At 44.7% G+C, this 24,382-nt stretch overlaps 1 protein-coding gene across 1 annotated transcript in view; it reads left to right on the forward strand.

The window, feature by feature from the left end:
* Positions 1–24,382, forward strand: part of lrp2a (low density lipoprotein receptor-related protein 2a) — a 41,678-nt gene that overhangs the window by 16,450 nt on the left and 846 nt on the right. Inside the window, 41 exon segments of the mRNA XM_055230759.1 lie at positions 60–273; positions 358–597; positions 677–865; positions 995–1,927; positions 2,007–2,172; positions 2,253–2,411; positions 2,491–2,780; positions 2,891–3,092; positions 3,324–3,385; positions 3,460–3,702; positions 3,798–3,923; positions 4,486–4,605; positions 5,099–5,230; positions 6,007–6,208; positions 6,293–6,588; positions 7,204–7,870; positions 8,205–8,375; positions 8,455–8,678; positions 9,248–9,425; positions 10,039–10,235; positions 10,332–10,577; positions 10,730–10,858; positions 12,222–12,341; positions 18,874–18,950; positions 18,952–18,991; positions 19,316–19,432; positions 19,574–19,711; positions 19,890–20,012; positions 20,092–20,220; positions 20,310–20,441; positions 20,690–20,821; positions 20,938–21,081; positions 21,154–21,319; positions 21,397–21,525; positions 22,015–22,238; positions 22,314–22,493; positions 23,218–23,337; positions 23,507–23,597; positions 23,719–23,786; positions 23,928–24,045; positions 24,162–24,282. Of these exon segments, the coding sequence (XP_055086734.1) occupies positions 60–273; positions 358–597; positions 677–865; positions 995–1,927; positions 2,007–2,172; positions 2,253–2,411; positions 2,491–2,780; positions 2,891–3,092; positions 3,324–3,385; positions 3,460–3,702; positions 3,798–3,923; positions 4,486–4,605; positions 5,099–5,230; positions 6,007–6,208; positions 6,293–6,588; positions 7,204–7,870; positions 8,205–8,375; positions 8,455–8,678; positions 9,248–9,425; positions 10,039–10,235; positions 10,332–10,577; positions 10,730–10,858; positions 12,222–12,341; positions 18,874–18,950; positions 18,952–18,991; positions 19,316–19,432; positions 19,574–19,711; positions 19,890–20,012; positions 20,092–20,220; positions 20,310–20,441; positions 20,690–20,821; positions 20,938–21,081; positions 21,154–21,319; positions 21,397–21,525; positions 22,015–22,238; positions 22,314–22,493; positions 23,218–23,337; positions 23,507–23,597; positions 23,719–23,786; positions 23,928–24,045; positions 24,162–24,282 (7,755 nt within the window).

Raw genomic sequence — 24,382 nt, forward strand, 5'->3', positions numbered from 1 at the left:
TACTGACTTATAACTAAGTGGACATAACTACTGCATGTTAATATATTATACTCTTGCAGATTGAACGTGGTGACCCAGATGGCACTAACCGCATCACTATAGTAACAGGTTTGTCTCACCCCTGGGGTGTGACTGTCTACCAGGACCACCTGTACTTCACTGATCGAGATTTTGAGGTCATAGAGCGTGTGGATAAATCCACTGGTGCAAACAGAGTTGTGTTACGTGACAATATATCTGGACTCAGAGTTTTAAAAGTACATTATCGAGAGAGTAAGTATGAAAAGCATGCTATCATTAAATGGTGCAACTTGAAATGTAGAATTTTATTCTTACTTCCTTCCCTTTTTTAAAAAGCCTCTGTAGGGACATCAAATGGCTGCACAAACAATGCTGGTGTATGTGAGCAGCTCTGCTTGCCTCGACTACATGGTCTGTTTACCTGTGCATGTGCCACAGGTTTTAGACTAAGCACAGACAACAGGACCTGTGCTCCCTACCAGTCTTTTGTCGTCATCTCGACCTTGTCAGCTGTCAAGGGTTTTAGTATGGAAGGAACTGATCATTCAGAGGCCATGGTGCCTATAGCTGGAAGAGGTGTGTCAACTATACTGGATATTTAAAATACCATTTCTCTATTGTTTATATAAATGTAATCTCCAAACTGCTCTTGCAGGTCGTAATGCGCTACATATTGATGTCCACATGGCGTCTGGTTTCATCTACTGGTGTGATTTCAGTAGTACAGTACCTACGCAGAATGGGGTCAGACGGGTAAAGCCAGATGGCTCAGGATTACGTAGCCTTGTCACATCTGGTATAGGACGCAATGGGATTCGAGGCATTGCTGTGGACTGGGCAGCAGGTACAATGAAACTAAATACATGTTCAATATTATTACCTAAATCCTAGTTCTTTTGTTCATTACAGCATACAGCAAGCATATATATAATTGAAATACATTTGATCTAAATTTGATTCCCTTTTTTTTCAGGTAACCTATACTTCACAAATGCCTTCCTGACAGAGACATACTTAGAAGTTCTTCGTATCAACACCACATTCCGCAGAGTTCTTCTGAAGACCGAAGTAGACATGCCTCGGCACATTGTGGTTGACCCAAAAAACAGGTTTTTATTCTGGGCTGATTATGGTCAAAATCCCAAAATTGAACGTGCCCTTTTGGATGGTACCAACCGTACAGTACTAGTGTCATCAGGAATAATCACTCCTAGAGGTTTAGCGCTGGACTGGCTGACTGGTTATGTGTACTGGGTGGATGATTCACTGGATATGATTGCTCGAGTTAGCCCTAATGGAGGAGATACAGAAATGGTAAGATATGGCAGCCGCTACCCAACACCTTATGGGATTTCAGTGTTTGAGAACAGTATAATTTGGGTGGATAGAAACCTCAAGAAGGTTTTTCAAGCAAGCAAAGAACCAGGGAACACAGAACAGCCAGCTGTCATTAGAGATAATGTTAACATGTTAAGGGACATCACCATTTTTGACCAGCGAACCCAACCCACAAGTGCAGAGGAGCTCAATCACAACCCCTGTATGATGGACAATGGAGGCTGTGAACACTTCTGCTTTGCTCTCCCGGGGTCTGGCTCAGGTCTTCAGAACAAGAAATGCAGCTGTGCTTTTGGAGACCTTGCAACAGATAATAAAAGCTGTGCAGTTTCTAGAGATGATTACCTAATTTACACCACAGAGAGCACGGTGCGCAGTTTACGCTTAGATCCTGAGGATCATGCACTGCCTTTTCCTGTGGTCAATGTCCCTCGCACTACAGTGGCACTAGATTTTGATCTGGCTGATGGAAGGATCTACTTCACACAGAGTGTAGGATCAGGAGCCAGTAAAATAAGCTACGTCAGCCTGTCATCCTCTACATCAGCCCCTGTAGAGGTGGCCTCAGGTGAGCATCATGCAGTCATCACTCACAGAGTTTCACTGAGATTTGAACCTTACTACTTTTAATGATTTCTTTTTAACAGACCTTGGGGCTCCTGATGGGATTGCATATGACTGGATAAACAAAAGAATTTACTATAGTGACTTTGTGAATCAGAGCATCAGCTCCATGTCTGTGGATGGCTCTCAGAGGACTGTTATTGCTCATGTACCTAGACCAAGAGCTATCATGCTGGATCCCTGCAGGGGGTAAGACTTACTTAGACTTACTCTGGGTAACGCTAAGATTAAAGCCTTTAAACTGAGCATTAGTCTCTTCTGTTTGCCAGATACATGTATTGGACAGACTGGGGAACACATGCAAAGATTGAACGTGCCACATTGGGAGGAAACTTTAGAGTGGTGATTGTAAACAGCAGTCTGGTTTGGCCTAATGGACTAACATTGGACTATGAGGATGAAAGGCTGTACTGGGCAGATGCCAGCTTGTAAGATCTAACAGTTTTTCATTTAAACAACATGTCTGTCTTCTTTCTTCGCTCTCATAAATGTTTTGCTCTACACCAGACAGAAGATTGAACGATCCTCTCTTACTGGCTCTGACCGTGAGGTCATTGTAAGCACAGCCATCTACCCATTTGCAATGACAATGTTCGGCCAGTTCATCTACTGGACAGACTGGAACACTCGCAGCATTTACAGAGCCAACAAGCACGATGGGTCTGATCAAGTAGTGATGGTCCAGAACCTTCCATCTCGACCAATGGACATCCATGTTTTAGCCAGCCGCAAACAACAGCAATGCAACAGTCCCTGCTTGCAGTTTAATGGAGGCTGTAGTCACATCTGCACACCTGGTAAATCGACTTCTATCTATTTTTTGTTTTATTGAATTTATTAATTTAACCAATAACCTATGCTGTGTTAAACATATACTGCTAATGTGATTTGGTTGGGTTTTCTGTAGGGCCCAACGGAGCTGAATGCCATTGTCCGTCAGAGGGTCGTTGGTATTTGGCTGATAATAAACACTGTATACGTGACAATGGGACACGCTGCCAGCCAGGCCAGTTCACCTGTATGAATGGGCGCTGTATCCGTGCCCAGTGGAAATGCGATAACGACAATGACTGTGGAGACGGGAGTGATGAATTGGAACGAGTGTGTGGTAAGAAGTTATTTAATAATTAATCTGCTTGCAGTTATTTAAGTTAAACCCTTTTCCCCTTCTCTTCTTTTTCCACAAAATATTTATACTAACAACATTAATTTCTCAATACATTTTTTTGCTGCATAAGGAGCCAAGATCTATTTTAAAAACTATGGTGTGTATGTGTGCTTGTTTTGTTAACATTATATTTCTTACCTTTCTAAACAAATTATTTAAACTAACAAATCAAACATATACTTACTTTATTGCATGCAGTCCCTCCGATGCTATCATCTTTTATTAGCTTGTCAGGTAAAGCAATGAAAATGTAGCTTTGAAATTTCCATAGATCTTTTGTGCATGCTAACTCGTTCATGTTTTGGCAGCCTTTCATACGTGTGATCCTACGGTCTTCACTTGTGGTAATGGACGCTGTGTTCCCTATCACTACCGCTGTGACCACTATGACGACTGTGGAGACAACAGCGATGAGGAGGGCTGCCTGTTCAGACCATGTGATCCCAATACCGAGTTCACTTGCGGTAACGGACGCTGCATTGCTAAAGAATATGTGTGCAATGGCATAAACAACTGTTACGACAATGGTACCTCAGATGAACAGAACTGCCGTGAGTCTGGATATACGTTTAAAAAAATATGTAACGATTATATATATTGATGATGCTAACATAATATGGCACTTGTTCTACTTTATCATTTCTAGCTGAGAGAACATGTCAACCAGAGCAGACTAAATGCCAGTCTACCAACATCTGCATCCCTCGGTCCTATCTGTGTGATGGAGACAACGACTGTGGAGATATGAGCGATGAAAGCCCTACACACTGCGGTAAGTTCACATTCAAGTAGGTACAGATAGCACTTGAACAATCACAATAAAGGCAGGTGATTGGTGTCTTGGTCCTATTAATACAATAAGCTAAATAAGAAGGGATACTGCTGTCTAAGTAGCTAGCACTCACAGCGAGATGTGTGGAGCCTCTCACTGCAGTTTCCATCATCAACCTAAAACCTACATTATAGGTAAAGTCCTTGTGCTATGGTGGTCCTCCACAAACCTAGCGCAAGACCTTGAATTTTTTCCACAGGCATGGTATTATGGCTATCCACTGTTCCTGGCAGGGTGCCCCAACTGCATTGAAGGATGGGTCGAATGCAGATTAGTAATTTCTCTATGGGGATTAATAATGCACACATAAACCTCAACCTTAACTTATGTTTTACACATTTAGCAGAATACTGTAGTTGTTCACTCCTTTGTAAGTTCTTAAGTAAATATGCTGTTCTTGACTATATTAAAACATACAATATTTTTTATATATATAACACTTCAGTATATTCTTTTTAAAAATCCAATATTCTGAGATATGTATGCTTTTCTCCATCCACAGCTACGGCCACATGTTCCCAGAGTGAGTTCCGTTGCTCTAGCGGCCGGTGCATCCCTGCTCACTGGTACTGTGATGGAGGAGCGGACTGTGCTGATGGATCTGATGAACCCCAGTCCTGCAGTGAGTAATCCACCCCCATCTACCCCCTCCCCCATCATCAGCTTCTCTGTTTTTGGGACTGTCCTGGTGTCTGCCTCTGTGTGGTGGTGCAGGATGGTAGAGATGCACCCAGGAGTGACTCAGTGGTGTATGGCTTTGTTGCGGATGTGGTCAGTCAGGCCTCCTATTGTGGTCCACATTCCTCCGCAGTGACGCCCCTCCGAGTGCGGAGACAAACAGCTCCTCCCCCTCCCTTTGTCCAGCCGCAGTTACCCAGCCTCACTTTGGCTTTTGTTTAGACAACTCACCATGCATGGGAATGTGGAGTTGCCATGACAATAACGAAAGCCCTGCCAAAGTTTAATTGCACTCCGTTTATTAGCTTGAAAAGTTGTGGGGGATGCACCAAGATATTTACTAAGACTTAATTAAAAACTGTTTACAATCTACAATATGCAGAAACAATTATAAGCAGCCTGGTAATTATGAGTTTGTGTTGTAATTTGTGTTGTAGCCACTCTTACTCGAACTTGCAACACTGACCAGTTTCGCTGTGATGATGGGAGGTGCATTGCGTCATCTTGGATTTGTGATGGGGACAATGACTGTGGTGACATGAGTGATGAGGACCAGCGGCACAACTGTGGTACGGCTTTATTTTAATTGGGCATTGTCACTTGACTTTCACCTTAGAGCACATTTCAAAGCAGTGGTGTGCACCTGCAGGCAACCACTGCCAGCCTCTTAAGTATCCACTTACAGATGTTTAGAGGAAGTAGTTGACATTCCTGAATTTTCCTGCTTCACTCATTGCAATATACCTTTATTCTTTTCAACAATAAGATTCCAAAAGTTAAAGTCATCAGTTTAAAGGGGACATACTGTACAAAATCAAGTGAGTTTTTAATCTTGTTATAATAGCGTTGCCTCATGATTTGCTTACTCAGAGTTGTGTTTAGATGGATGCAGATTCAGTGGGAATGTAACTTTTTTCTGGCCAGCACTGCTGTGTAAATAGAGCTTCAGATTGATTCATGCCTGTTTGAGTAATGCATCTTGTGTGGGGGTGCAGGACAAACAAGTCCTCAGAAAATGTCAGTTTTCACCTATTCCCACCAACGTCCCTATACTGACCTGCATACATGTCTGTTTCAAAAATATTGTTTCAGCATTTTTCAAAATTAAAAACACATAGATAAACATTTGCTGCTTGCTATGAAGAAACGCCAGTTTGAAGATCAATTTGGGATTTTTTTTTGCAATATTTCTCATTCTCATTGCTATTACCAAGCTGTTACAGATCAATTTTGCTGATTACAATGAACAAAATGTAAATGGTAGAGTTTAATAGCTTAATAGTAAATACTCTATACTAGTTGAAACATTAACCCATTTCCTTTACTTCATAAAATCTATCCCCAGCAAATCGCACATGCTCAAATTCAGAGTTTACGTGTGTAAACAACCAGCCTCCCCAAAGGAAGTGCATTCCTCATGACTGGGTCTGTGACGGTGATGCAGACTGCGCGGACGCATTGGATGAGCATCAAAACTGCTCACGGAGATCTTGTGGGGTCAATGAGTTCACTTGCAGCAACGGCCTCTGTATACGCAGCTCATACAGGTAAAACAGAGATTCGATTACTTCTTAGATCTAGAAAATAATCTATTATTACTCAAATATTTTAAAATATTTATTTAACCTCAGATGTGACCGACGCAATGACTGTGGGGACAGCAGTGATGAGCAAAGCTGTACCTACCAGCCCTGTCAGCAACACCAGTTTACCTGTCAAAATGGCCGCTGTGTGTCCCGTGATTTTGTCTGTGACGGGGATAATGATTGTGGTGATGAATCCGATGAACAGGACCACATGTGCCATACGCCAGCCCCCACCTGCCCCCCAGGACAGTTCAGGTGTGAAAATGGACATTGTATCCCAGTTCAACAGGTGTGCAACAGAAATGATGACTGCAACGATAACAGTGATGAGAAGGGATGTGGTGAGTATTTTTTTTACAGAACTATAATAGTGTAGTGCTTGGAAATGCTACTTCTTGACTGCATAAATAAGTTATCATTAATTCGCTAAATGTCTTTATGCCCAAGTAACAAAGGATTAAATTATCACCACTTTTACCTTGTACCCTTGCCAAAAATGATTACAGTAACTATTTTTTGAATTAACTAAATAGAAATATGTTAGTAAAATATATATCCTTTGTTCAGTTATTAAGTGCATCTAGTTATACATCATCACCAACAGTTCAATCAGTATCACTTTATTTGCAATTTAAGCACATTGAGCTGTAAAGTACAATAACAATAGAAAGCTCGAACAAAAATCTCATGCAACTCCACAGGAAGGGTCATCAGATCCTGTCTCATAGCAGTTTGAGGAGAGTAACAGCACTCAGGACAAAATTAGCAGAGGGTATAGAAAATCTGTTACATAGTTGTAAAAACTCTGTACAAAAAACAACTGCTCAAACGCACCATCCAATAGTCCTTAACTTCTTTCCTGTTCTGCTTTTGTTTTTTATTGACAAGACATGTTACACAAAAATGTGATAGCGCAGTAATTGATTTGTACTGTTTTTCTATTATTTTTACTATAGGTATTAATGAATGCACTGAGCTATCTACTCACAACTGTGACCATAACTGCACCGACACACCCACCAGTTTCATCTGCACTTGTCGCCCGGGTTACCGCCTCATGTCCGACGGCCGAACGTGTGACGATGTGAACGAGTGTACTGATACCCCACACGTTTGTAGCCAAATCTGTGAGAACACTGTTGGCTCCTATGTGTGCAAGTGTGCTCCGGGATACCTGCGCGAGCCTGACGGACGCCGCTGCCGCCAAAACAGCAACATTGCTCCATACCTCATCTTCAGCAACCGCTACTACCTGAGGAACCTGTCCACCGATGGAGAAGCCTACTCTCTTATCCTACAGGGTCTGACCAGTGTGGTGGCTTTGGACTTTGATCGTGTGGAAAAGCGCTTATATTGGATCGATGTAAACCGCAGGGTGATTGAAAGAATGTCTTTCAATGGCAGCAACAGAGAAGTGGTGGTCAATGGAGTGCTGCACGGTGAGGGGCTGGCAGTGGATTGGGTAGCCAGGAAACTCTACTGGGTGGACAGCTTCTTGGACTGCCTCAAAGTTAGTGAGCTGGATGGACGCTTTGTGAGGAAGCTAGCTGAACACTGTGTGGACACCAATAATACGTACTGCTTTGAGAACCCAAGGGCACTAGTTTTGCATCCAAAATATGGGTAGGTTAATGTTTGGAATTTACATGTTCAATATCAGATTACAGTTTTTACAGAAGATAAAAGAGATACAGATAAGTTAGTACCATACTGTGGAGCATTCTAGATGAAGCAATATCATCTCCATGGAGACACCCTTGTGGTGGATCTCCCTCCTCAGAAGTGAATCTGTTTTTGCTTCATAGTTATCAAAACAATAATTGACAGTTAAACATACACTACAGTATGTGATTTCATTCTAATTCTGAAAAACTACGCTTAAACCACTTGAATGATTTTGATTGCTTTAGTGTTCGATTTCATCTAAACTTGATATTTTATTTTTTGCTTTTACTAGATTTGTATACTGGACAGACTGGGGAGACAAAGCATTTATCGGTCGTGTTGGGATGGATGGAACCAACAAAACAGCTGTTATCACCACAAAGTTAGCATGGCCTAATGGGATCACCATTGACTACACTAATGATATGCTCTACTGGTCTGACGCGCATCTGAACTACATTGAGTAAGTCTATTCGACTTCATGGAATCACACTCTATTGACTGCCCATAAATTCCAAGGTAATTTCTGTTCATTTTTACAGATACTCAGATTTGGATGGTCGGCACAGGCACACAGTTTATAATGGGAATTTGCCACATCCATTTGCACTTACTGTGTTTGAGGACACCGTATACTGGACAGACTGGAACACGCGAACCATAGAAAAGGGCAACAAATTTGATGGGTCTGGACGTGAAGCTTTAGTTAACACCACACATAGACCATTTGATATCCACGTATGCCATCCTTATAGACAACCTATTGGTATGTATGCTCAAAGGGAAGGTTGCGTTCACACTCCTGGTTTAATCATGATTTAGTTCTGATGTCCTGGTTAAGTCATGGTCTAGTCTTGTCCATTTTAGGTTTTGCACTTAGTCCCAGTTTAGTTACAATTTTGAAGTGGTGTGTAGGGCTGCTCAATATTTTGTAATCAAAATCATAAATCATTATTAATAATAAAAAATTTAATTACAAATTAATAATTAATAAAAAAAAATAATAATTAAGCTTTTTTCCAAACAAATTTTGGTATAATGTCCTCTCCAAAGGATAAAATATCCTGTCTTTTATAGAAAAAAAACTTGTTGTACCTGTAGTTTAGACCTTCAAAAAATGTACCGGTAATTGATACTCATTTGCAAAACTCTATTTTATTGATTCATTATTTTTTCCAAAATTGTGCAGCCCTAATCTTGTGTATAGGTGAATGCAGCCAAAATCTTAAGATTGTGTTGTTCAGCGGAGAGATTTTCAAGTCAAACAATAGCTGTCTTATCTTTGCTTGGTGATGGCGAGTTGAAATTGGTTGACTCTGTCTTTTCTTCTCGTAGCAAACAATCCCTGCTCCGTGAACAATGGCGGCTGTTCTCACTTATGCTTGATCAGTCATGGAGGGCGAGAACATACCTGCGAATGCCCGGACCACTTCCTCAATGTGCAGATCGGAGGTGTGACCCGCTGCCTTCCCATGTGCTCCAGCACCCAGTACAGATGCACCAACAATGAACGGTTTGTCACCTGCTCTTAATGGCTTGTTTACTTACAATGGGCATTACCTGCATAGAAAGTACCCTGAAATCCCTTTTTGCATACAGTATTATTACCAAACCCTCACCATAGTTCTATAATCCTGGAAAACTTTCAGCAGTATATATTAAATAATTATGCTTTATTTGGACAGTAATGTAAAATAAATCTTAACTTCTCTTTCCATCACCCTTTGAAATCTTTCAGCTTGAACAGAACAGCTTGTTTTTTTGTTTCTTAAAAAACTATGCAATTGTGAAAAGTATTTTTATTTACTGTGTTTTCAGTTTAAGTTTAAAAAAAATAAACATGTCCATTTGGTAATACTTCAAAATGACTATACTTTTAATATGAAAATGAATAAAGGCTTAGTAAACAATTAGACAGTCAGGATTATTAACCACTTAATTACAGAGTTAGGGTTAGTATTTGTTCATTAAGGCTAATAAAGTTGTAGTTATGATAAAGCTGTGCTATCTGTGGTATAGGTTGACTATAAATGTGACCAAGCATTCCAATTAGTGTGAAAAATTATTATTAGAACTTTCTATAGTGATCGTTGACACCAGGCCTATCAACTATCTTTGCTCCCCAGGTGTATTCCTATCTGGTGGAAATGTGATGGCCAGGCAGACTGTAGAGATGGTTCAGACGAGCCCCCAACATGCCCCACTCGCCACTGCAGGCTCGGACAGTTTCAGTGCAATGATGGGAACTGCACCAGCCCTCACTTCTTGTGCAACACTTATTCTGACTGCCCCGATGGCTCAGATGAAGACCAAGTGCTTTGTGGTAGGCTATGGAAGAATTACTTGACAATCTAAAGAACACATCAAATAACACAATAAAGATTAAAAATATTAAAAATAAAGTCATTTTTTTATCTAGCAACCCACCAATGTGAAGCTCACCAATGGCAGTGTGTGAACAAGCGCTGCATCCCCGAGTCTTGGCAGTGTGATGGTGAGGATGACTGCGGGGATCAGTCTGATGAAGACCCAGCCCACTGCTCGACCAGGACCTGCCGACCAGGACAGTTCAAGTGCCGCAATGGGCGCTGTGTCCCCCAGAGCTTTAAGTGTGATGTGGATGACGACTGTGGAGACAACTCTGATGAACCACTGGAGGAGTGCAGTAAGTACATATAAACTATTCCTCCATTTCTGGTCTAAATATAAGACTTTCTTGTGTGCAGAAGAATATACACAATATAAAACAGTAGAAATTGAAATATTTTTCATACATTGTACATATTACATCTGAATTTTGACCTTGCCATTTTGCAGTGGGGCCTTCATATCGCTGTGACAACCACACTGAATTTGACTGCAAGACCAACTATCGCTGTGTGCCACTTTGGTCTGTGTGCAATGGCCACAATGACTGCAGAGACAACAGTGATGAGCAGGGATGTGGTGAGTAAACTCAACCTAGAAGCTCAATCTTTTGCTAAAATGTAGCGTGTTAAATGAATGAATGTTTAGTGAAATTATAATAAAATAAAATCCTGTAATACTAAATAAGAGGTACCCTATGAAAGACTTTGCAGAGACTAGAGTAAATGCTTTAAACATGAGTGAAGGGCAATTAGCTGCACCTCAGCCTCCTGCGGACGTTGCATAGTGAGGTGGTGGGAGGTGCTGATGGAGATGTCTCACGTCTCTCCCTCCCCCAACACTTGCCACTCCCTTCCTCTGTGCAGATTTATGATCTGTCCAGTGTATGGCTATACATGCGTGTATATGTGTGTGTGCTGGTGCTCTGTCCTTGCATGGGGGCAGGGTTCACACAAGTCTCTTTGTACTTTGGTACGACCCAAACACATTCACCGTGACCCTCCCGTTTCTTATCAGAGGCCCTGCTCCATTAGTGCCATGCTGGAGCAGGAGGGGAGATCCGTGCTAATCTTCCTGTAAGAATGCAGCAGATGGGCCAGGTGGACTGGCTAACACCGCTCTATCTCTGACCCCCAGCACCGTGTGGTAGAGACAGCTCTCCTCCGCTCCTCTCCCGTCTGCGCTTCTCAGCCATGAGCTCTTATCCTGTGCACTGAATAGTGCAGGAGAAGGAGGTCACCCATCTGTCTTAGGCATGCTGCTTTACTCCCTCTCTCATGATTACACTTTAATTAAAAAGCAAGATGCCTGACATTTTCATCATTATTGAAATATCCCCCAATCCACCCAATTTCCTTACTACTGAACGATGTTTGAATACCTGTTTATATTAGTCTATACTGTCTTTGTGTGTTTGGGCAAGACACTTGACCATTCTTCTTACACACTGGTGTATCAAGTGTATGTGAATGAGTCAGTGGTTGCCTTGGTTGCTCTAATATTATTTGAAAAGCCCTTAATGACACTGTTATACATTAACTATTTTATTTCTGCTTTATTTCTGAAAAGTAACTGTTCTATCTATCCTGGTGAGCCAGACTTTTTTACTTTCTTTTCAAAAGAAGGATGATCCAACCTCATAGCATTTATAGCTCCTTATGTTTGGTGTTGAACCAATTATATGTATTTTTTTATTTGAATGCTGAACATATTGCGTGTAAAATATTCCCAATATACCATCCAGAACTCACTTCTCTCACCTTTGATTAACATTGTATGTTTTCTGATTGGTTGATGCACCTTTCACTCATAATTCTTGAGGTTGATATAAGAATCTAGACTAAATAGGAAAAGTGTCTCATAACATTAACATTACATAATCATTTGAAATATTGTCTCAAATGACAATACTTCCTTCTTTTTGATGTCTTCTTTTTCTCAGATGACCTGACCTGTGACCCCAGTGGAGACTTTCGCTGTGACAACCATCGCTGCATTCCCCTGAGGTGGAAGTGCGATGGAGATGACGACTGTGGGGACAACTCTGACGAGCGCAGCTGCAGTGAGTGCTTCTTCCAGTGCCTGACCTGATCCTTTGATAATTTATTTTACTTTAACTTGGTAGGAGATGACAGCTTACCTCAAAAACAAGATGAAATACATTAAACAGATTATAGACATATGTTGATATAATGTAAGTATATGTAAGTAGATTTAGAGTGGGATTTTGATGTGGACTTGTGTATTGTTAAAAAGGAGTACTCATGGTGAAGGATAGACCTGCTATGACTTTATCAGATATAGGAGGTTTTGTAAGAGCCTCAACACTTGGTGGACAGTGGAGTGCCTTATCAGCTGCCAGAAACAGCCTGTCCTCAGTGCTTCAGAAACTAGGAGTGAGGGAGTCTGTCACCTTTTGGCCCAAAGAATTTAAACAAGTCTGAGAACATGCCATTTAAAAGGATCATTTAGTTTCTATATGTCGTAACGGTGCGGATAGGACCAAAGGATGCAGACCAGAGCAGTTTTAACAGTGTTTATTTACAGCGGTGAAAATGCAGTCTTTAAACAGGTCACAAGAGCAGGTACAGGAACCGGGGAGCGGGAGACGGGTCAGGCGGGTGCGGTGCAGGTAGAGGCGGGCAGGACAGGACCAGGACGGGGATAGAAGCAGGTGCGGTACCAGGGCAGGCGGATCAGACGAAGACCAGAGCGGGGAGCGGGTGACAAACCAGAGACCAGGACCGGACAGGAGACGAGACGAGCAGGAGACGAGACGAGCAGGAGACGAGACGAGCAGGAGACGAGACGAGCAGGAGACAAGACGAGCTGGAAGCGATACCGGGACTGGAACGTGGCGGCAGGAGCTGGGCGAGTAGAGGCAGGAATCTGGAGGGTGCATAAATCCAAATGAGCATTTGCCGGAAAGTACCATATAACAAAGCTTAGCAAGAAACATTCACGTTTTACACGCGGACGGTCTGGCACCGAGTGTAGACTGCCAAGCCTTCTTGTACTCAGCAGCAGGTGGTGGTGATTAGGCTGATGCACCCCAGGTGTGCACGGGAGGAGTCAGGCACTCCACCCAGCTCCAGACACGCAGGTAGGGGAGGGGGAGAGAGCACGGGAGGACAGGGAAACTGACATCATGACAGTACCCCCCCCCTAAGGTCCACCTCCTGGTGGACCCCCAGGCTTGTCAGGATGAGCGCGGTGGAAGTCTCTCACCATGTCGGGGTCCAGAATGCGTGCCCTGGGCACCCAGGATCGCTCCTCCGGACCGTAACCCTCCCAATCGACGAGGTACTGGAGGCCCCTACCACGGCGACGAACGTCAATCAGGCGGCGGACGGTGAACGCCGGGTGGCCGTCAATGACTCGGGCGGGCGGTGGGGGATCGGCCGGAGGGCACAGGTCGCTGGTCCGGACTGGTTTAACCTGGGAGACGTGAAAGGTCGGATGAATCCGGAGAGACGGGGGTAACTGGAGGCGCACCGCCGATGGATTTATGATCCTCATGATCTTAAACGGTCCCAGGAATCGGGGGGACAGCTTACGGGAGTCCGTCTTCAGCGGGACCGTCTTGGCGGAGAGCCAAACCATCTGGCCAGGTTGGTATACGGGCGCCGGGACACGGTGGCGATCGGCCGTCGCCTTAGTGCGCGCTCCAGCCCGAAGAAGGGCCGCCCTGGCCTTCTTCCAGATCCGGCGACAGCGCTGGAGATGGCGCTGAACAGACGGGACGGCGAGGTCCCTCTCCTCCGTGGGAAAGAGAGGGGGTTGATATCCCAGCGATGCCTCGAAGGGGGACATACCAGTGGCGGAACTCACGAGGGAGTTGTGAGCGTACTCTATCCAGGGTAGGTGAGTACTCCAGGTCGCGGGGTTGGCGGAGGCTGTGCACCGTAGGGCCGACTCCAGGTCTTGGTTGGCCCGCTCCGTCTGCCCATTAGATTGTGGATGGAACCCGGACGTGAGGCTAACCGTGGCCCCCAAACTGTCGCAGAAAGACCGCCATACCTGAGAGGTGAATTGGGTCCCTCTGTCGGACACGATGTCCACCGGGATGCCGTGGAGTCGGAAGACATGACTGGTCAGCTGGTCGGCAGTTTCTTTGGCTGTGGGGAGCTTAGGCAGGGCAACGAAATGGGCGGCCTTGGAGAAGCGGTCCACAATGGTGAGAACCACCGTGTTCCCCTGGGAAGGGGGAAGGCCCGTCACGAAGTCCAAGGCGATGTGGGACCAAGGGCGACGAGGAACTGGGAGAGGATGCAAGAGACCAGAAGGGGGTGAGTGGGAGGCCTTGGCCCGAGCACATACCTGGCAGGCGGCGACATAAGCCCGGGTGTCTGTGTCCATCGTGGGCCACCAGAAGCGTCTCCTGAGGAGGGAGAGAGAGCGACCGGCACCAGGATGGCAGGCGAAACGGGAGGCATGGACCCACTGGAGCACCTGAGACCGGACAGAATCGGGAACAAACAGTTTATCTGGAGGGCCGTTACCTGGGTCGGGGTCGTTGGTCTGGGCCTCTCGGACGGTGTCCTCGATATCCCAATGGACCGCGGCCACCACACACGAGGAAGGGATAATTGTTTCTGCGGTGACCGGGCTATCCTCCAGGGCGAACTGGCGGGAGAGGGCATCTGGTTTGACGTTCCGAGATCCGGGGCGGTAGGTGAGGAGAAAGTTGAAGCGGCTGAAGAAGAGGGACCAACGAGCTTGACGGGGATTGAGGCGCCTGGCGGACTGGATGTACTCCAAGTTTTTATGGTCGGTCCAGACGATGAATGGTTGCTCCGCCCCTTCGAGCCAGTGGCGCCACTCCTCCAAGGCCAGCTTTACGGCAAGGAGCTCCCGATCCCCCACATCATAATTGACCTCGGCCGAGGACAATCGCCGGGAAAAGAAGGCGCAGGGACAGAGGCGGTTGTGGGGGTCGAACCTCTGCGAAAGCACGGCCCCCACTCCCGAGTCGGAGGCGTCGACCTCCACGATGAATTGCCGTGAAGGGTCGGGCTGGTGCAGGATGGGAGCGGAGGTAAATAGTCTCTTAAGCTTCTCGAAGGCTGTCTGCGCCTCAGGAGACCAGGCAAACGGCAAAGCAGGAGAGGTGAGTTTAGTTAAGGGCGAGATAACCCTACTAAAATCCCGGATGAAACGTCTATAAAAATTGGCAAAGCCGATAAATCTCTGGAGCTGTCTCCGGCTGGTAGGAACGGGCCACTCAGTGACAGCCTGGATCTTTTCAGGATCAGCTCTTACTTGGCCCCGCCCCACAATGAAGCCCAAAAAGCTGACCTCCTCTGCGTGAAACTCGCATTTCTCAGCTTTCACGAACAGTTTATTCTCGAGGAGGCGCTGGAGAACCTGGCGAACGTGCTGATGATGCTCCTGGGGGGACCGCGAGAAAATCAAGATGTCATCCAAGTAAACAAAGACGAATCGGTTAAGGAAATCACGGAGCACATCGTTGATGAGGGCTTGGAATACGGCAGGGGCGTTGGTGAGACCGAAGGGCATAACCAAGTATTCGAAATGTCCCAGGGGTGTCTTGAAGGCCGTCTTCCATTCGTCTCCCTCCCTGATGCGCACCAGGTGGTACGCATTCCGCAAATCCAACTTTGAGAAGATGGTCGCACCGTGGAGGGGCGTAAATGCCGAGTCCAGTAAGGGAAGCGGGTATTTATTCTTTACGGTTATATTGTTCAGACCCCGGTAATCAATGCAAGGCCGCAGGGATTTGTCCTTCTTAGCCACAAAGAAGAACCCCGCTCCCACGGGTGAAGTGGACGGGCGGATGATTCCGGCAGCCAGGGACCCACGGATATAGTCCTCCATTGACTCGCGTTCAGGTTTAGACAGGTTATATAGCCTGCTAGATGGTAGTGGGGCACCCGGCAGGAGGTCAATGGCGCAGTCATATGGACGGTGGGGCGGTAAAGAGAGGGCCTTGCTCTTGCTAAAAACCTCCCCCAGGTCGTGATATTCAGCAGGCACCGAGGACAGATTGGGGGTGTCTGGGGACGGATCAGCGACAGGAACGGACCTCCCGGCCGGAGGGAGGGCGGACCGAAGGCACTTGGCGTGGCAATCGGGACTCCAGCCCGAAACTCCGCCCCTGGCCCAATCGAAAACAGGGTTGTGGGCGCGTAGCCAGGGGTAACCAAGGACCAGAGGAGAAGCGGAGGAGGACAGGACATGAAACTGACGGTTCTCTTGGTGGTTGCCGGACAGAATCACGGTGACAGGTTCTGTGATGTGGGTGATGTGCCCCAGAAAACGTCCATTGAGCCCCTGGGCATTTAAGGGGCGTTCGAGGGGCTCCAGGTAGACCCCGAGCTGCTCCGCGACTTGGGCATCAATAAAGTCCTTCTCAGCCCCGGAGTCGATAAGGGCGGAAACGCATAAAGTCTCTGTGCGAACGCACAGGGTGGCGCTGAGCCGCAGTCTATTAGTAGAGTCCAGGATGTGTTGCTCGCCCACCAGTACTCCCAGCGCTACTGGTGGGCCCCCCCTTTTGGCCGAACTGGGCAAGTGACCACATAATGTCCGCGCTCACCGCAGTAGAGGCAAGCCCCGGCCAGGCGACGCCTCCGTTGACGCTCCTCGGCCGACACAAGGGTCCTGTCGAGTTGCATGGGCTCATCTGGCGGGGGCGGGGCAGCGCGTGGCTCCGGCGGGACCGGTGACCGGCGTCTCTCTCGGCGACGAGCCCGTAGCCGGTTGTCAATACGGTGAGTGAGGGAGATGAGGCTCCGCAGGTCGGGGGGTTCGTCCCGGGAAACCAATTCATCTTTCAAAGTCTCGTTCAGGCCCCGCACAAACACAGCCCGCAGCGCGCTGTCCGTCCAGTCCAGCTCCGCCGCATGTGTCCAGAATTCAATGGAATAATCCGCTACCGTCCTGGAGCCCTGGCTGAGAGTCAATAACCGGGAGGCAGCATTGTCCTGGTAGTGCGGGTGGTCAAACACCAGCTTAAACGTGGACACAAATTCATTAAAATCCAGGCTATCCACAGACGTCTTCATTAGGCGCGCCTCTGCCCACTGGAGAGCTCTGCCCCGGAGTAATCCACATATATATCGGATCTTGGTGGCCCCCGAGCTGAAACGAGAAGGGCATTGCTGGAACATGAACTCGCACTGGAACAGGAATCCGCGACAGAGGTGAGGTTGTCCAGCATACGGCTCCGGATCCGTGCCTCTCGGCTCCGGGAGGCGTGGCGGCGCTCCAGCTGCAGCAGGCGGGGTGACGAGGAGCGCGGCCACCTGGTGGTTAAGCTGTGCCACCTGCTGGGACAATGTCTGATTTAGCTCCAATAGAGTTCGAATGGATTGTTCATGCTGACCCAGCACCGCCTCGGGGTGAGAGTGCGTGAGGCGGCGCGTCTGGTCCGGATCTGAGCCTGCTTGGTCCATAGTGGCCAGACCGTTCTGTCGTAACGGTGCGGATAGGACCAAAGGATGCAGACCAGAGCAGTTTTAACAGTGTTTATTTACAGCGGTGAAAATGCAGTCTTTAAACAGGTCACAAGAGCAGGTACAGGAACCGGGGAGCGGGAGACGGGTCAGGCGGGTGCGGTGCAGGTAGAGGCGGGCAGGACAGGACCAGGACGGGGATAGAAGCAGGTGCGGTACCAGGGCAGGCGGATCAGACGAAGACCAGAGCGGGGAGCGGGTGACAAACCAGAGACCAGGACCGGACAGGAGACGAGACGAGCAGGAGACGAGACGAGCAGGAGACGAGACGAGCAGGAGACGAGACGAGCAGGAGACAAGACGAGCTGGAAGCGATACCGGGACTGGAACGTGGCGGCAGGAGCTGGGCGAGTAGAGGCAGGAATCTGGAGGGTGCATAAATCCAAATGAGCATTTGCCGGAAAGTACCATATAACAAAGCTTAGCAAGAAACATTCACGTTTTACACGCGGACGGTCTGGCACCGAGTGTAGACTGCCAAGCCTTCTTGTACTCAGCAGCAGGTGGTGGTGATTAGGCTGATGCACCCCAGGTGTGCACGGGAGGAGTCAGGCACTCCACCCAGCTCCAGACACGCAGGTAGGGGAGGGGGAGAGAGCACGGGAGGACAGGGAAACTGACATCATGACACTATAAGGAGAAAGTGGAATGGTTGTAAATCATGATGGGAAGTTATGACCTCATGCTAATCGCAGATAATACTTGTATTAGTGTGAGAGTTCAAAATATGTAAGAAATATGAACGTATCTACTTACTGCAACACCCAACTAGGAGCACTAAGCAGGGGGAGATCAGATCTAAAAGAAAGGTGAAATTGAATAGTATATGAATATAAAATGTTCTTTTTTGTGCATTTTATATCCTTAAAATGTTTTGGAGGATTTTGGACATCAATAGCATTAAAACAAGAAAATATAATAAAAATAATTGACCTTATACTATAGTAAATGGATTCTGTCTATTTATGTATACTGTGTGAAGCAAATTAACAACAATTTGTTCCTTGTTGGAAAAAAGATGTATTTTTCTAAACATCAAAATTGAACTTTTAGAAAATAATTTCTAGCATCCTAAAGGTCAAGTAGTAGCACTCAGTTGTTTTGTGTTTTCCTCAGCTCCGCGCACTTGCACTGAGAGTGAGTTTCGCTGCGACAATCTTCGGCTGCATTCCGACCGTTGGGTCTGTGACCATTGACAACGACTGTGAGGACAATTCAGATGAAAGAGACTGTGGTGAGTGGGACCTTTTTGTTCAGGCCTGTGTTTTTAGAGTAACAGAGGCTGCATAAAACAAAGAGGTAATAAAGCCCTTGCATCACTGATTTAAAATTTCCTCCATAAATTGCAAAATACAAATATTTTTATATTTTAATACTAGGGGAAATACTTGATAGTGGATATTGATTTTGATGACAGTGATTCAAAAAATAAAGGTCAAATTTTGTCTTACCAATGGGTCTTTATCCAAATTGATACTTCAAATGAGCACCTTGTTTTGATATTAGTTTCCGTATCAGAAGTATTTACAGTTTGTATTATCTGTGTTATCTGTTGCAGAGTTGCGCACTTGTCATTCTGGATATTTCCAGTGTGGCAGTGGACATTGCATTGCCGAACGATTCAAATGTGATGGAAATGCCGACTGCATGGACTATACAGATGAAATGTCATGCCGTAAGTTGATTTTATGCCATGTTAGTGTCTGTTGCACAATCACTGTATACTTGTATATTATTATAATTTCTATATTATGTTCCTGTCTAGTTCTCCAGTTTTATATCATAAAATAGCTTAACAAATAATTCTTCCTTTCAGCGACACGTTTTCCCAATGGCACATACTGTCCTCCGTTCCTGTTTGAGTGCAGAAACCATGTATGCATCCAGCCTCAGTGGAAATGTGATGGAGACAATGACTGTGGGGACAGTTCAGATGAGGAGCTCCACCTTTGCTGTAAGGAAAAAATATTAGTCACAAAATCAGAACCAAAACTAAATATTTAAGTTAAATGTAGAAAGACATCAGTCCATATCTTCATAGAGAATACATACAAATGACTTTATATGGGAAAAAGTTAACATGGTTGATTATATACTATATACTTTTGACATATTGTATTTTTCTCCTTTAGCCTCTGTCCAGTGTGACACTCCTTTCCGTTTCCGGTGTGACAATAACCGCTGCATCTATAGTCATGAGCTGTGCAACTCTGTGGATGACTGTGGGGATGGCTCTGATGAGAGGCAGGAAAACTGTGCGTCTTTATGAAGCTAATGCTAAAACTACATGTACAAATTGACACACATCTAACATGATATCCTGTTTACTTGTAGGCCTGACACCAACACATGGACCTTGCTCAGACGAAGAGTACAAATGTGGCAATGGGCAGTGTATCCCTCTGCAGTATGCCTGTGATGAGTATGACGACTGTGGGGACCAGTCAGACGAGCTGGGCTGCCGTAAGTACACACACCTGGTACATAAAACCCAGCTGTTGGCATAAACTTGTTTCTCAGCTGTTTGTCTGTCTGTTGTTTGTCTGTTTTAGACCAGGGCAGTGGACACACTTGCAGGGACAACGTCTGTGAACACAATTGCACTGACCTCACAGAGGGAGGCTTTTTGTGTTCCTGCAGGCCAGGATATAAACCCAAAGAAAATGAAAGACACAACTGTGAAGGTAACACATTTTTCTATAATAATAATCATCACAATGGCTTAAATTTGCATTGCTCTTCTCAAATGATTCAAAACATATCTTTGTTTAAACAAGGGAACCTGGGGTCTGTTTTTTATGGGTGCCTTGTTTAAAATACAACCAGAAAAACAAACAAACATGTATACAAGTCCATATAAAACAAAACCATCACCTGTAATAAAATGAAGGACACTTCACTCAATGTGATGTGATTTCTGTTTTTCTCACAGATATAAATGAGTGTGAAATTTATGGCACATGTCCACAAGAGTGTAAGAACACAAAAGGCAGCTATGAATGTTTCTGCACTGAAGGATTTCAGTCGTTTGGTGAACCTCGGGGAACTGAGTGTGCTGCCCAGGGTAAGGACTGATATAATTATCCTAACATGGGCCTTCACAACTGTTCAACCATATTGATGTGTTGGCTTGGTTTGATCCATTAACATTTGATACTGATTACTGTATGATATTCACAGGAAACCCACCAGTGCTACTCTTGCCAGACAATGTTCGAATCCGCCGTTTCAACCTGTCCAGTGAGCAGTATTCAGACTATGTGGATAATGTAGAGCACATTCAAGCTTTGGACTATCTGTGGGACCCAGAAGGACAAAGCCTGAGTAAGTCTATGAAAACAAAACAATGTGATACTCAGATACTGTATAAGCAATAAATATTTTGTGGTACTGTAGGTGTGGTGTATTGGACAGTGCTCGGACGGGGATCTCAGTTTGGCACTATCAAAAGGGCTTATATGACCACTTTCAATGACCACGGCAACAATCCAGTGAAAGAAGTTGATCTTAATCTTAGATACATTGCACACCCAGATGGTATTGCTGTGGACTGGGTTGGCAGGTAAAACACTCTTACAGTAGTGACGTCTCTACTGCCGTTTTGATTTTTATATTTCTCATCATGTATTTATGGTGTAGGCACATTTACTGGACAGATTCAGGGACCAATCGCATTGAGGTGGCCATGCTGGATGGGCGATACCGTAAATGGTTGATCCACACAGATCTTGATCAGCCGGCTGCTATTGTTGTCAATCCATCACTTGGGTATGTCGTAGTTTAAGTCTATTTTTAATAATTTAGTCTTCATGGGGTATTAACAGTGATGGGAAGAAAAGTTATTTAGTAAGAGAAGACTGAAATGTATTCTGTGGTCCAATCAAAGTACTGTATTCTGATTACTTAGAATACCTTCACATCGAGTTGCAATATATTAGTGTAGAAACGTGTCATAGGATTAAAACAGCTTTAAGCTGTTTTTAATTACTGATTACAGAAGAAAAAACTGCACAAAAAGCAAGAGATGTTTTCTATTTGTCTTCTAATATTGTGCAGCTTAAAGCCTAGATTGTGTGACAAAATACTGCAATGTATTCCTTTAATTTTAGGAAAGTTAAGGGTATTCTTAATCCCACCAGATAAAAGAGTAACTGTACTGGAATATATTTTTAGAATACAGTTACTCAGAATTAGTATTATGTGGATTTACATTCTTCCCAACACTGAATACTAAATGTTGTTGTTTTGTTGAGACAGCATGATGTACTGGACAGACAGAGGCAGAAGTCCAAAAATTGAGTCAGCTTGGATGGATGGGCAGCACAGGGAGGTGCTTGTGGGTGAGGAGGACTTGGGCTGGCCCACTGGACTGGCTGTGGACTATACCAATGGAAACAGGATCTACTGGTGTGACTCAAAAGAAAACATCATTGAATCTATGAAACCAGATGGCACAGATAGAAGAATTGTCATGTCTGGAGGTAAAAACATCTACGCACTCAAGCGAAGTGTTTGTTAATATAAAACTTTTCTCAGTTTAGGTTCTCTCTTTTCAGATATTGGGAACCCATACAGTTTAGATGTTTTTGAGGGCCATGTGTACTGGACCACTAAAGACACGGGGGAAGTGTGGCGGACGAACAAATTTGGGAACGGTCACAGGGTCAGAGTTCTAACCATCAACCCCTGGCTCACACAAGTCCGCATTTACCAGGAGCATCGGCACAATCTCACAGGTAATGACGGGAGATCGTGTGTAATACCTTTTGAAAATTGTTGCTCCTACATCTTTTAGTATTGTTTTTCAAAAGGGATCATATTATGAAAAATCTACTTTTATCAGCATTTAATTTGTAGTGTTCTGGTGTAAGAAAACACAAGGGCTACTGTTGGCCATAACCTATGCAAAAACAAAAAAAAAACAACAGCATTCACTAGTCTTCAAAACAGCCCGGTAAATGACAAATAAAAGCTTCGCATTCACTTGTCGGCATAGCAACCAAGTGCCACATACAAAAGAAGTTACATTAACAACATCACATAAACAGTTACAAGAACAACAAAAAGTGTCAGCTAGTCTGAGCTAAATAAAAAAAATATCGGATTACTATACTATGTTATAACTGTGTTCCTTCATTATTACGTCACTTATTGTATTTTGGTTAATTCCAGCATGTTTGAGTATTCTTATATTGTTTGGCACTAGAGGCTTGCATACTCTCATACCCTCTAAGTATCTTTAATTTTCTCTATTTACTAGGCAATTATTTTTAAAACTGAGGTGAGTTTTCGAGTTTTGAACAGGAAACCAATCTGTTTATAGATCAATATTACGGTTTACAAAATGTCAAATAATGATCAACATATGTTATGGTTTAATACTTTAATATCAGAAAAATAGTATATGTTTTCTTTAAAGCCCATTTCAGAAATTATCCTTATATTTTCCCCTTTGTTCAGTGACCAACCCATGTAAAAGCGTATGCAGTCACTTGTGCCTTCTGCGTCCTGGGGGTTACACCTGCAGCTGTCCACAAGGCTCCTCTCCGGTTCAGTTTGACTCCAACGTCTGTGATGCAGGTATATCATCACTGGCTAGTTCACCATCACTTTCTGTGTTGCATCTTATCTACTCCTGATATCTGCATGGCTGCTATGTTTGATTTATTATTCTGTGTCGTGAAACATGTTTGTTAGTTTTTATTTTATTGTTTTATGTTTTGTTTATGCTTGGCTTTCGCTCTTGCAGCCATTGAGGCACCTGTCACAATGCCCCCTGCATGTAGATGTATGAATGGTGGAACCTGCTATTTTGATGAGGAGGCTCTTCCAAAGTGCAAGTGAGTCTGGCTGCAGTGATCGTCATCAGGAAAAGTCATTCACTGTGTCATGCTTTTTTGTTTATGTTTACTCTTTTGGGTTTGTGCATTTTGAGATGAGATTATTGTCTATGTTTTGCAGATGTCCATATGACTATTTGGGCAGTTATTGCGAAATGGGGAAAGTGAAAAGTGCCCCAGCTGGGACAGGTGTGTTCACATATGACACATATAAAATTAAGTCAAATTATACTAGTGAATACATAAGAGCATGGCTAAGCAGTAAAGAGTATCCCAAAAATACATATCTGTTGTTACTATTTTTACATGATTACCTTTATGACTTTGCAGCAGTGGCAGTTCTACTGGCAGTCCTCATCATCATCATTACTGGGGCTCTGGCTGTTGGGGTTTTCCTCAACTACAAACGGACTGGATCCTTTATCCCATCAATGCCAAAGTTACCGAGGTATGGGGTTATGATAGACTGTATGTGTTTTACATAATTAACTAATTCTGTCAATATGAAGAGCATTACACTTTAAAACCCGTGACGTAAATAATGTTTCTGTCCCCAAAATGCAGCCTTAGCAGTCTGGTCAAATCTGGGGACACAGGGAATGGAGTGACCTTTCATTCAGGTGAAAATGTGGACCTTGGGCCGACTCGTATTGGTGTGTCATTTATTGACACAGCCATGCAGATGGTGAGTTCAGGACTTGACCATTAAGACCTCATTAGTAACTTAGAATGTAACATCAGCAATTCAATTAAAAAACAGGAGTTAGGCTTACCATTTATTAACC

Source organism: Periophthalmus magnuspinnatus, chromosome 21, assembly GCF_009829125.3.
Source record: "Periophthalmus magnuspinnatus isolate fPerMag1 chromosome 21, fPerMag1.2.pri, whole genome shotgun sequence".
In the NCBI taxonomy this organism is placed as follows: Eukaryota; Metazoa; Chordata; class Actinopteri; order Gobiiformes; family Gobiidae; genus Periophthalmus; species Periophthalmus magnuspinnatus.